Source organism: Haemaphysalis longicornis, unplaced genomic scaffold, assembly GCF_048455015.1.
Source record: "Haemaphysalis longicornis isolate Haplotype H1 unplaced genomic scaffold, Haemaphysalis longicornis Haplotype H1 scaffold_1, whole genome shotgun sequence".
Taxonomy (NCBI): Eukaryota; Metazoa; Arthropoda; class Arachnida; order Ixodida; family Ixodidae; genus Haemaphysalis; species Haemaphysalis longicornis.
In genome coordinates this window covers 264841852-264854969 of record NW_027526203.1, presented here as the reverse complement: position 1 = coordinate 264854969, position 13118 = coordinate 264841852, and the positions used below count along the sequence as shown (strand labels likewise).

The window sequence follows — 13118 nt, the reverse complement described above, 5'->3', positions numbered from 1 at the left end:
GCCGAAATCTCGTACACGCGGGCGTTTTCACTTTTCGCCATCATCACAAAAGCGGCCGCCATGGCCGGGAGTCGAACCCACACCCTTGGGCTCAGCAGCACAACGCCTTAGACACTGAGCCAGTGTAGCAGGTCAATCTGAAATGTTGATGCGACCCATCTACTGACCTTGTACAAGCCCGAGTCCCCGCAAGCACACGTGCACAACATTGTGACGGCCCACCCGCTTTACAGAATTAAAATTATCATGCATGTGGAAACGCTTTGTAGTAAATTTTGTCAACAACTTTACACCCTATAGGCGGCAGTTTCTATAATGCTGAATTTCAAAGTGAACTTGCTGTTTGCCTCTTGTGACATCCAAAATAGATTTGTACATGTAGTTGTGCCACTCTATTTGCCTATACTTTGAGCATGCACAGTTATTTGTAGAGAAATGCTACAAATGGTCAAATTTTGCTTTTATACACCCAATAGGCAGCAGTTTCCACAATGCTGAATTTCAAAATCAACTCCCAACCCCTTATGGTATCCCAAATACATTTGCATATAGTTGTGTTGCACTATTTGTCTATACGTTCCAAGAATCCACTGTAATAAAAAGAATACTTGTAGAGGAATGACAAAAATGTTCAAATTCTGCTTTTACACACCAAAGTAACAACAAGGCTATGAAGCATGCTAGGTGCAGCTAGGAATATAGATCCCCTAGAGTTCTACATGTCGTACACATGGTCGGTTCTTGCTTTGTTGCGTCAATCAGAAAAACAACTACTTCAGCAGAAAATAGAATGCCCAACCTTGTACCGAACAGCACAATGCCTTAGCCACCGAGCCAACACAATGGGTTGTTGGAAAATGCCTCACAAACTTCTAAATGGAGGGTCACTCGCAACAAATCTTCCCAATGACACACCCCCTCTCCAGTATGTAGCTCTAATGAGGATGCTGTACCGCTCAATGCCACCTTTTGCAACAGCTAACATGGGACTAAAAAAAGTACAGGTTTCAGCAAGTATCTGAAATTCCATTTCTCAAAATGCGCTTAAATGTGGAGTTCCATGGTATTGAGGAACATCACCCTCGTGTCGCTCATGTGCCAAAGCATTATTGTGTCAGTACACGATGCTATGACCCAGTGTGTAGCCCTCAGCACAGCTTTCATGCTAGTATAGTACGCAGGGACATGACCAAACACAAGGCCCATTCTGGCTAATGCTCTCAGAAACAAGTTGCTAGCTTGCTACACTAGTAATTAACAGCCGTAATCCAGTTCCAGCATTGTTGCAGGGGAAATATCTAAATCAGTAGCCCCCATTCAGCGTTCCACACTCACGCTCAAAAATTCAGGCCACACCGTTTCTGAAACACACCCACACAATCGTGGATCCCGCACTCGTGACTCTCTGGTTTCACGAAGACTGATAACCTGACCAGACTGCTTCCCCCCCTGTGGTACGTATGTGCATTCTTTTCGTTTTGCGACTCAAGCATGCTCAATCATGAGAAACCTTTACTGCAGCCTGCCCCAAGGTGAGGCCCAGGTCAAAAGTGGCCAGAAAACGCACCTGAAAAGTGTTAAAGTCCAGAGCATAGACGGGGCCCGTGTGCTTGTTCTTTTGGCAGATAAGTGCATCCTCTCCCTTGATCAGCTTGGCTGGGTCGTAGACCAATAGGTTGCCGGCGTCGGCACCGCCCACAAGCACGCCACTGGCCAGCTCACCGTCTGAGATGCCATGACGGCCCCAGGCAATCTTGTGAAACCTGAACGCACCAATCATGCACCGAGATTCAGCGGCACAAACTTTGGTGAGGAAAACAGCTAGCTACAAGTTCCAAAGTAGGTCTAAGTAAGATAACACTTACTGTCATTTACACAATATTTTAAGGGTAAGAGGGGAAACATGTTGGCCAATGGACACAAGGACAACCAAAGACCAATCAACAAGGCCATAGATGCTGTATGCCTTCAAAAATTGTCGCATTTAAAATTACAAAAGCCTTTCCTGTGCTGTGCCCCAAGAACTACATGTTAAGCAACACTAATCAGACTCCGAGAAGCTTAGTGTCCCGAGTTCTTCAAGTGAAATTTGCAGACGAAGCTGCACTGAGGTGGTAAACAGGCCATGAAATTCCACTGATGACGATGAGATGTCAACTTTGGATGATAACAAATATAGACCTTGTTGTGCAATCTCATTTGTCAGTCTAGGCGTCCACGGATATCAAATGATTACTGTGGAAGTTGAATTCTCTCATGCCTCAACAAGTGAGATATGGCAAAGGAGTCCTATATTTGGGTCTACTTATATGTGAGTAACTACAGTAAACTGTCTCTTTCAAATTGCCAACTCCGAATTCAACAAGCCAAGGCTGAGTGAAAGCTACACTTGGGCTGTGAGCCGTGGCATTGTGAAGGGACCACGGTAATTTAGACCTCTTGGGGCTTTTCAATGTGCACCGGACATTAAAAGTCAAGCCATACTATCAACATAACACGTTCCTTAAATTACTGATCACAACAGGTCAGTGCATCATGAGGTGCAGAAATTCCGCCAATATTATTCATTACTTAAATCCTTGCCAACAGTATAATCCCCCAGAAAGCACAGAACAAAACGTCACATGAATAGTGCAAAAAGTCAGCTATAAGAGATCAGCTAAGTGACTTTGCCAAATTGGCATGCTCTGCCCAATTTTTTAATGAATTAATGGTAGGTGTAACAGAAGTTTCTGCAATAGAATATTATGAAGATCTTTTCATTATATTCTATGGCAGTAACTGCTTCTTGCTGACTCCAATAAGATACAGTTGTTGTGAATATTATTTCTTGTGTCAAAGAAATTGTCCCATTTTACATGACTTCAAAGCAGGTCCCCGAATTCAAAGATTGAAAGGGGGGTCCCAAAGTCAAAGACAGTGTGCATCGTCAGAGACAATGCACACTCATCTTAAAAATGTTCTACTTTTATGGCCGAAGCTGGAAAGTTGATATATCAAGTGCAATGTGACCTCGCACATCAGCTTGATGTGAAAATTGAAGTCTAATGGAGTTCAGTAAAATCGACAGTTGGGATAGCTGGTGTTGATACATCGTTAAGTAGCGCTTGAAAGAGGACGACAGCAAAGTCGTGAGCGTGAGTTGTGTGTGTCTTCTCTGCTGTCGTCCTGTTTCAAGCGCTACTTAACGAAGTCTAATGGGGCCATTACATACTGGCTCGCTGTGCTGTATCGATTGTAGGGTTTAACGCGCCGACGCAACGCAGGCGATGAGGCGCGCCGTAGTGGAGGGCTCCGGATTAATTTTGACCACCTGGGGATCTTTAACGTGCGCCGAAATCTCGTACACACGGGCGTTTTTGCTTTTCGCCTCCATCAGAAAAGCGGCCGCCGCGGCCGGGAATCGAACCCGCGACCTCGTGCTCAGCAGCGCAACGCCTTAGCCACTGAGCCACCGCGGCGGGTCGCCGTGCTGTACTGCCTATTGAGTTTGACAGAATGCAGTTCAGTGCACATCTAAGATTCTATTTTTCCTTTTTACAGCCTAAAATTAAAGTCCCCACTACTGCAACTCCCCTAACATAACCAGGTGAAAACATGATTTATGGAAGTTCCATGATCATCACGACATTTTTTGGGAAGATCACACTGGACCTTTTACAAAATAGATTTTTCAGCCACTGTGATTATTCGGTCATTTTCACAGCCTCAATGAGTACGAGAACTGTGCAACTATAAACAAAAGATGCTGCACTGACATTTTCCTCCAGCTTATTCATTTGCCCCACATAGGCTCCTAAATGTGTTTTTGCTCGGCAAGTAATGCCCCTGCCAGTGGCACACAAACCCTGGCATTAAGCGCTGATACCCTTAGGCTTTAAAGGGACTTTGCAACACTTACCATCGACTACTCGGAATGTATTTTGTAAAGTCTATTGCCCTAGCAATCTCCTCCCACAAGAATTATGAAAATCTGTTCACTATCACCGAAACTACATGCGATGAGAAATTGTGCATAATTGTTTCCTCTGAACTCAACCGCAGACAACACGGCGAAAGCTGCGTACTCTCTCCCGGAGAGGGGGGCGGCTCGCAGTGTCTTCTGCGGCGGCCTTTGACAGGCCGGGGAGTTTTCCCCTTTTCTCCGAAACGTGGAGGGGTCTGCTTCCGGTTTGGTGCCACAAAAAAGCAGGCCCGGCTGCTTGCTCGCAAGCGCGCGCTCAGGCTGGTAGGGAGTTTTTGAAGCAATAAACGTTTGTTGTCATGTGATCTGGCTGAAAGGGGAGTATTAAGTTAGTCACTCAAACTCCACGCACACTCTAAACACAAAAGAAACGTCAAAACTGTGATTACAGGCTCAGGCATAGGCCTCCAGCGCTGGAGTTTTGGCGACATGCCGCGCCCCTAGTGGCCGACGCTTCTGGGTAGTACAAAAGCAGACGACCCTCGCCGCCTTCCATGTGTTTTCAATTACAAGCCAGAGTGAAAGTTGGTTGTACTTAGTTTAATCGCTTTGTGGCACGTTTAAATGACTGCATACTGTATGAAATAGCCTTTCAAGTAGTTGCAGAGGCTAAACAAAATAATATCCGCTAAAACAAGCCGATTTATCGGCTTTCTTTTGAGCGAGCTGTCGCGGGCGTCGCGGCGTACACGGCACAGTATCGCCAGGTCGGGTGGTCTAACTTCCTGACGACCATTACCGTTCTTTCTTCTTGCGTGCGGTCGACAAAGGAAAGTTCACGAATAGCATAAACACGGAACGCTGCTGGTAACTGCAAAAGGTTGCTTCAGTGGGAGCATGCGAGCGAACGCAAGAATTGCGCAGCCGACTCAACTGACACTGCTGGCCTGGCAACGCCTTGAAAACGAGCGGAAATTTTGTTTTGTATTTACGCAAACTAAATGATTCTTGCGTAACGTTTTGCCACATGATTTACGAACGGCAGTGTACATGTATACTAGCGAGTAGGTGAGGCAATAGCTTCAAATGAACAAATTAAACGCCATCAAAGGACACAAAACAAGCCCCAAATCGCACACCCGCAGCCTGCAAAGATGTTTACTTTTATATTTGCATAACATAACCGCCGCATACACGGTGCTCGGCCCCGAATATTTACATACGATCATCACTGACTCTTTTGGTTATTTTCTAGTGCAGGGGCCGTCGCTAACAATCTGAACGCCGACACGCCAGTTTTGTCCTCAAATGGAGTTAGGCAGCGAGACAAGAACAGAGAATTGGTCGCTTCCAGTTGGATTGTCCCCCATCTTCACACTTCGCCAGATTATTGTCAAATATTATTGGCAATTCACTTTTTTTTTTTTGCATTCAAATCCCCCCTCCCCATCCCACCCGATTTGCCGTCCAGCCCTCCGCCGTGTCGGCTGCATGCAACTCGGCCCTACAATTCAAAACGTTGCTGACCCTCATTCTAGCCTATGAAGTGCGAACTGGAAATATATAATGCAAGAGCGTAATTAAGTAAAGTGAGAGCAAACAAGGAAAGCGAGCGGCCTCTCAGTTCGCCCAACCACCTTATTTTATCGCCACTAATTTCGGAATCGCAAAACAGATTTCACGCTTCTGACACTCGCTGCATTTTGTCACTGAGACACGCAACAAACGGCAAGCTAACGCTGCACCATGTATTCGTAAGGGCGACGCAAACAAGCACTGTTTCATGAAAGTGCACGCATAGTGTGCAGGTACCCAAAAGAGCGGCGCACCGCAGCAGGCGAGCCAGCGATCCGCCGGACTCGCTGGCTTTTTAAAGCGCAATCATCGCCGATTGCGTCCCTCATATTTTTTGACCGGCTGTTGTTGAAAAGTCCTTGTCACCTACAGTAATAGTTTAAAGTAGAAGCTTCACTTCAAATTGTCAGTGAACCTGCGAGTGGGACAGCACCGTCACCGTCCCGGCACTTTCGTCGGCGCTGCAAACGTATTTAGCGCTGCAAAGCTTTTTCCCCTAATGCCAAGTTGATCAGCGGAAGAGACCGGACTCGTCGGGGATGGGCTGGTGACCATGTCGCAAAACAATCAGGAACATCGAGTTCATTTTGCTTCTGTCACCACGCGATCCTATGGGACCCGCGCAGCTTTGTACTACCTGGAAGTACTGCCCGGAAGCCGCTTGCGCAGCGCCCCCTGGGCAGCACAGGAGACCTATAGAAGAGGTTGGTACACAGCGCCGACAACGGCGGATCGTCACAGGAAATACAAGAAATAAGCCGCGAAGCTCACCAGCGACAGCCAATAGGCAGCCATGACCTCAATGACGTCATTTAGGCCATGTCAGAGGTGCATAATGAGGAAAATTGAAGGGAGCGCGGTTGGTTGGTTTTTCCCCACTTTCACAGCGATTTGCGCGCTCACCGCTTCACGTGCACGTGTAATATTTGGCTCAGGTATTCCTGTCAGTGTAATCTAAATGTCGCGCAGGCTTACTTGCACTGCTCAAAGAGTGTTGCAGAGTCCCTTTAATATTACCCACGCTGTGACACATGCACAAATCTAAAGTCATTTGCCTTAATGCCATTACTGGTTTAACACAGTTTCCTTCAGTTGCCTTGAATTCGTGTACCTTCAAACACTGGAGTTCTGGAACAGGAAAGTTGAAACAAATGTTGCATGCATATTTAGGGATAAAAAATTTGGCAGTTGCGGTTAAAATGGCTAAACTGCTGTTATTTCCCATGTGCTAGTAAGGACAGCTTTAAGCAAGTCTCCACAAAAGTACAGCCAAACCACTTTGGCTCGCTGACTAGCCAGAATTGCTGTTACTTATTATTGTTAATAATTATAGACGATCAGACGTAACTCTAGCTGTATCCAGACGAAGCTCCTAGCTGCTACCTCACGCCAGCTACATCGGCCAAACTGCTTATGCTCACTGATTAGGCAGAGTCACTGTTAGTTATTAAGTATCGTTAACAATTACAGATGATTGGACGTAACTCTAGCGATGGCTGTGTCGGCCGTGGAACCAGTAAGAGGTGGCAGTTCGGCTGATTGGGTAAAACTCAACTGCTCGCACCGCATGAATTTTAAAGCGGGCGTGTAATACAGCTACCACAAAATGCTAGCCAGCCATGGCCCCAAAAGCGAAATTAGAAAAATTTCAGACAGATTTGAACCCGGGACCATGATATCCATAGGTAGAGGTGGAATCTCTACACCAAAGTTCACGCCAGCACTAGCACCTGATTAGCAGAAGTTGCCAGTTTTCATTCCGTCTGAACTTCAGACGTTTCCATTTTGGTTCTGTCTGGATGAAAACTTTAGTGACAGCTACTGTTCCATCTGGATGGAGCACTACACACAGCCTGAAGTGTGTTCCACCCTGTGCTAGTTGGTCTATTTCAGCAACCAGCATTGAAAGAAGGCAATTTAACTAAAATAACATTCAACTTGCATCCACCGTGCGACAGAGGAATAAAACAAACTAAGCTCTACGCATGCAAACCCATTGTAAATAAATGAAGGTGAGCTGCACTTGGAACATCGAATTTCAATCACGTCAGTCACCTGTGTCACAAATTTTGCCCCAGCAACAGAACCTCAAAACATGGCATCATCACAAGCAACCCAAAATGCAATCACTGTGGTTCATGCATATCGTAAGCAAGAAACTTCTAGAAGACAGATCAAACGGTGAAGTGTAACACCTTCGCATTTGATCTATCCTATCAGTTTCTTTCACGATGAAGATACCCACAATGCAGTACTCGAACTGTGAAAAGGGCAGCAAGAATGCATCAAATCAGTTGTACCAAGACATGCGCGCATGGTAAATGTAGGTTTGTAGCCACTCCACGAAGCTGAAACAATGCATTGCGCCCTAATGCATCTATGACATGGGTCCCAACACGTGCAAGCCGTTAACTAGGGAACTCGTCCTCACCTGTGATCCGAATCTAACGTCCCAACAAGCGCCATGTCCAATCCGGGTTCGGTAAGGTTCAGCGCATATATCTCCAATGCAGCAGTCGTACTGAAATGTGCGGTGCATACGAATGAGCCACCGGAGAACGCCGAGTAGCAAAACATAACGCTGCACGCACGCTGACACTATTCAGGATTTGGCGGGCCCAGTGGGCGAACATCGCATCGATGGCAATACCTGAACGTGGAATCCAGCTGCTGGGCGGCTGTGCCGGCTGCAATATAAATCGGGTGGTGCACCGCCGGCGACCAGGCCACGTTGGCCGTTCTGTCTATTTCTTTCACCTTCATATTTGCCTGCAAGAAAAGAAGAATACACACAGCGGCTGAATGGGGGCAAACGGCGGAGGCAGAGATGCTAACGTCAGCTTTCGGACGGTTCGACGCTTCGGCTCTTTGAAAGACGCTCCGACAGTAGGCTGCACTGACACGAGGCTCGATGGCATTAAATTTATGGCAACGAGTAAGAACAAGATGCCATCATATTTACATCTAATCAACCAAAATTCACTCCAGCAATTACTGCATGAAACGTTAATGAAGACGAAGCGGCAGACTGTGCTTCCTTTTTTTTTCTGGTCCCACCAAGTAACAGAGGGGAGCTCCCTGGGAATCGAGTCAGCGGTTTCTTACAATTTCTATCTGACGCGCTCGACCGCAGACGTTCAAGCAGTTTATGCAGGCCTTCCGGTTGAACTCACAAACTGCAACAACGGTGAAAAGAAATTAGAAAGAATACCGGCAATCAAATCCAACGTGGCAATAAGATGCGTGTCGCTATCCGTGCGCCCTCTGGCCAAGTTCTCTCTTGACAGCCATCACAGAAAAATCCAACAGTCTTGTTATGGCCGGCCCTGGCTTAAAATCCATCATAAAATGCTTCAGTTGAATTCAACACAGCATCATACTTAGCGCAAGCATTTTGCTCGTAAATATAGTTGATAAGTTTCCTCAGTAAGTTAGATACAGCGCCAAAACGTCTATTTTGTACGTGAAAGTTTGCCTAGTTTTGGGCTTGCAGCGCTGAGGCTGAAAGAAGCGCCAAGTTTGAATCAATAAGTCGAGAAAAGCAATGTCCAAAGGCCGCAGGTGATAATCCTTTCACGTCTCAGTGGCGTATGCAAACTGGGAGTTGGGGGTTCGCTGTTTGTTTAACCACACGCAGCGACAGCGACAAGCGACGCAAAAAACGTAACTTAGTGGGTTCAGCAAACAGGTAAAGTGGGAGACAGCGACGAGCGAAAAAAAAAAAAATAATACACTGCCGCCAGGCGCCTACGTCGCTGTTGCTTGCTTGTGGGTAGACTCACTGACCTACCTCTACTGTGGGTAGAGTTCGCAGGGAGCTCGGCCACCTGGGCGCAGGCGTGTTGGACGATGTGACGTCACTCGGCATTGCTGGCCTTTCCGGGCGTGGTTCTTGCCGTGGCCTTAAATGGGCCGGGGCACATCGGCGAGCACCGGAGCGGCTTTATAGGCGAATTGTGCAATTATTTTGGAGTGTCACTGTGAATTAGAACATATCAGACGCCGGGATACTGTGTGCCAACCTTCAGAGACTACTTAGTCCTGAAAAATGGTCCATGAAGCTTCTTAAAGCGCCATTCCCACTGACGCCCATCGCCAAACTTTTGTCACGCGTTTCATAGCTGTTTGACGGCATTTTTTCTTTTCTATTTCTACGTACGCAGCAACCACGTATACCAGGGGTGACAACCTGCGGCCAGCGGAACCCCCCTCAGAACCCCCTTCCCAATTTTCACTTCTGATGACATGGCATGGCAATTCTAACCTCAAATGGGGTTAGACAGGAAGGAACAAAGCAAGATCGCTTCCAGTTGGCATTGCTTCCCATCTTCACACTTATCTAGATAACGTATTCATTTCCTTTCTTTGCACCGGTCCAAAAAAAGCTCCGCCTAATGTATCTATACAAAATACTATCCTTGTAATTTTGGCGCTGATGTTTGGCGCTGATGACATATTTTTGTTCGTAAAGCGGGGTTCACACGACGGAAAAATCCCGTCTTTCTGGCCTGCGGATCCCGCTTACGGGACCAGATTTAGGCTCCGCCCCCCGGCTGGCAACGCCCGCGGATGCTCCGGGAAACAAAATGCCTCCGCATGTTTTCGATCAACGGGGCCGGACCTTCACGGGAACGGAACCTGTTTTTGGCACTGCGGAGTTGTAGGTGCATGGTACCACGTGCGAGGGCGGCTTTTTCGACGCGGCGTGCTCGACACGTCTGGAAGTGACAAGTGCGGACGCCGGAGAAGCGCGCCTTGGCGTTTGGTGGCGCTGCGAGCGGTCGAGAGGTGAACTGCAGCTAGGGTGTCTCGATGTGTGCCTCTCGAGAGCCGCCTCGCTTCCGTCAGCTAGTAGCTCCACACGCGCCGCCAAGCCGGACGTCCGGTGACGCCTGTTGACGTCACATTTCCGTACGCCTCCGCGGGCCTCCTTGTCCGTCGCCAGGTGCACTAGCTAGTATACGTTGTTTCCTATCCTGCTTTTCTCCATCCAGTATTCAAATCTCCTCCTATAGCCCCCTCCGTGGTTTTTTACAGCGGAGCTGTTTAAGTTAGTTCTGCGGTGGAGCGTCGCCAGAAAGCTCAGCCCAGCTGCGAGCCGCCTCACGTTTCCTAATAACCAACTTCTATAGCTCCGCCTGCCCCAGCCTAGCTTAGATACCGCTTACGTGATCACTTAACATCACGTAAACCTATAGTTACGTGACCTAAATCACAAAACATCCCGTAAACCTAGTCACGTAACAATTGTGCCTACTTAATAGGTAAGTCACGTGACCGAAATCACGTAAAGCTAGTCACGTGACATGTCCTACCAAAAGCACGTAAGGCAAGTCACATGACTTGGCCTAGCAGCAGCGATTCCTCGCCAACCACCTGCGAGAGCACCCAGCCCACAACCTCCTCGCACCCACGCGCGTTGGGCGTAGTCCGCGTCATGTGCGCGCTCTGCTGTCCTCTATCCGAGCCACGGACAAGTGTGAAGGCGGAGCTCGGCCGTGACGTCACAAGCAAGTAAAAGCTTGGAACAGCCGGCGCAGCTCCGTGCGTATGTGCTGCTGCCATGAGAAGACCGAACAAAGTCTGGACTTCCGAAGAAAAATTCATAACCTCGCAAAACCTATGAACTTAGCCAAGTGCGCCGCTACTCTGTGCGCGCGTTCTACAAGTTTGGTTTAGTGCGGTGAAGTTTTCGTGTGTTGCGGCAAAGCCCATTCTCCTCAAACAAGTTACGTCAGGCCGGAGCGTGTCTGCCACGCGGGCCCTCGTTGACGACGATTCAGGCCCGCGGCAGTTGCAAAATCCGGAACAAACTGGTTCTAGCGGGGTCGGGTTGAGAACTGACTCTGCGAACACCCGCTGAGAACCCTTCTTCCCCCCCACCCCCTCTCTCAGACTCAACATGCGCTGGCTATTACAAAACCGGGAAAGGGTGTTCGTGTGTGTTTGTACTTTGTTTGAGCCGTGCGCACAGCGCTGGAAGGCGGTGGAGCCATTTACGCTTCTCTGCATAAATTCCGCCCTTTCAGTGGCCCGTGAAAGATCGCTTCGGGCTCCTGTCAGGAGCGCTGCTCTGTCCGGGTCATGCCGTAAGTTCGCCCGCAAGGGTGCTGTTCCTGTATCGTCGATATAAAGTCGGCCAAATCTTTAACTAGTGAGCGCGAGCGGCGATTTTTCGGTCTCATAACGCTCTTAAGATGGAACAGCCTATAGCAGACGATGGGCCTATGGCTGTGAGCGGTTTCTGAGTGTGCACCTGATCGCGACCTGTTTGCAACTTGGCTGCCGTCATACGACACGGCTGTAATCTCTCCCCGTGCAGCAAGTTAGGCTTTGTTAGGCCAATTAGGTCAAGTTAGGCTTTGTTAGCCAAGTTAGGCTTTGCTCTCAGCTCTTTGTCGTTAGCACCAAGGCTCGCCTGCTCGCCACTGGTTTCACCACGCTGTCACTACATGACGGAGGCAACGGAGCTACCATAAGCACAATTATCATCATCATCATAATTATTGTTATTTAAATATTATGATGATCATTTATTTTATTTGAGTACTTCTGCAGAGGCTGTACAGTGGCACCACAATTATAGTATACATGAGTAATGAAAATCAAACCGCCAACGTAAAACCAAATCAAACCCAGTCACATATTCATTCAGTATCACAGATGCTAGGGAGCACAGTAAGAACGATCCCTTTCTTAAAAGAACGATTCTTAAAAGAAAGACTTTACTTTCTTAAGAGAAAGATGGCTAAAACACGAAGCTTCCTATCATGCTACAAGAGTTAAAGTGAAAGTCCAAAGTCCAGACTGCTTCGACCGTGTCGGGATGGCGCAACGGGATATACGTCGGCTTCCGAACGCGAGGAACGCAGGTTCGATTCAGAACACGGGAAGCATTGTTATCTGGAGGTGGTTGATGTGCCTTCGCTTATTATCATCATCATCGTTTTGTGAAACCCACTGAGTAAAGTTGGTTCTCCTGCAGTGAGTTTGACGTGACGAACGTGACATGATTAGGGCAACATAGAAAACTTCGTATAAAATTACGCCCACCTCCCCTCGCGGGAACCCTGGTGTGATGCGACGCTGAGGGGGGTTCAAGCGCAAGCGGAGAGCAACCGTCGACCGAAAGGCCGCCGAAGAGCGGCACACCGGTTATATGCGCAGAGCATAGAGTTTCTTACAGTATACACTAGAGGAATCTGGCGCTAGCGTCGATGCGGCTCACACCAAGGCCGTTTGTGTCGCCATGGACCGCCATTATACTACAGTGCCTGGATTCTAGGCACTATAATTATACATCGCGCTCGCCTTAGTTTCATCATTGGCTTGGATTGAAACGTTTTAGTGGCCGCAAATTTAAACAAAGTGCCACAAAATCGCGAAGAATAGTGTGCAATTATGTAATTTAAAAATAAAAACAGGCTGTTTTAAAACTAAGGAAAAAATAAGTAAAACGTATTTTTGCCGGAACGTTTGTGCCTGCTATTCCGCAGGCCAAGGTTGTAGTTACGAACAATGCTAATATTTGGGGGGGGGGGGGACTCATTAGAGACTCTGATTTCATTATTGTTACCATTATTTCAAATAATAAGTTGTTTGAAGAGTTTCGAAAGTTTTTTGAGCGTGCCTATGAAAA

General features: G+C 47.7%; 1 protein-coding gene across 4 annotated transcripts in view; it reads right to left on the bottom strand.

The window, feature by feature from the left end:
• Sec31 (COPII coat complex component secretory 31) overlaps positions 1-8845 on the bottom strand; it is an 81028-nt gene extending 72183 nt beyond the window's left edge. For 2 of the 4 annotated variants that reach the window (XM_077676928.1, XM_077676949.1), the window contains exons 1-4: positions 8691-8845; positions 8130-8248; positions 7911-8000; positions 1568-1763 (exon numbers count right to left, since the gene is read on the bottom strand). In XM_077676928.1, coding sequence (XP_077533054.1) covers positions 1568-1763; positions 7911-8000; positions 8130-8242 — 399 coding nt within the window. In that variant the 5' untranslated portion in view covers positions 8243-8248; positions 8691-8845. Of the gene's footprint in view, positions 1-1567; positions 1764-7910; positions 8001-8129; positions 8249-8314; positions 8520-8584 lie in introns of those variants that run through there. The other 2 variants (XM_077676933.1, XM_077676942.1) reach the window with 2 other exon arrangements.
• Positions 8846-13118: the final 4273 nt, after the last annotated feature.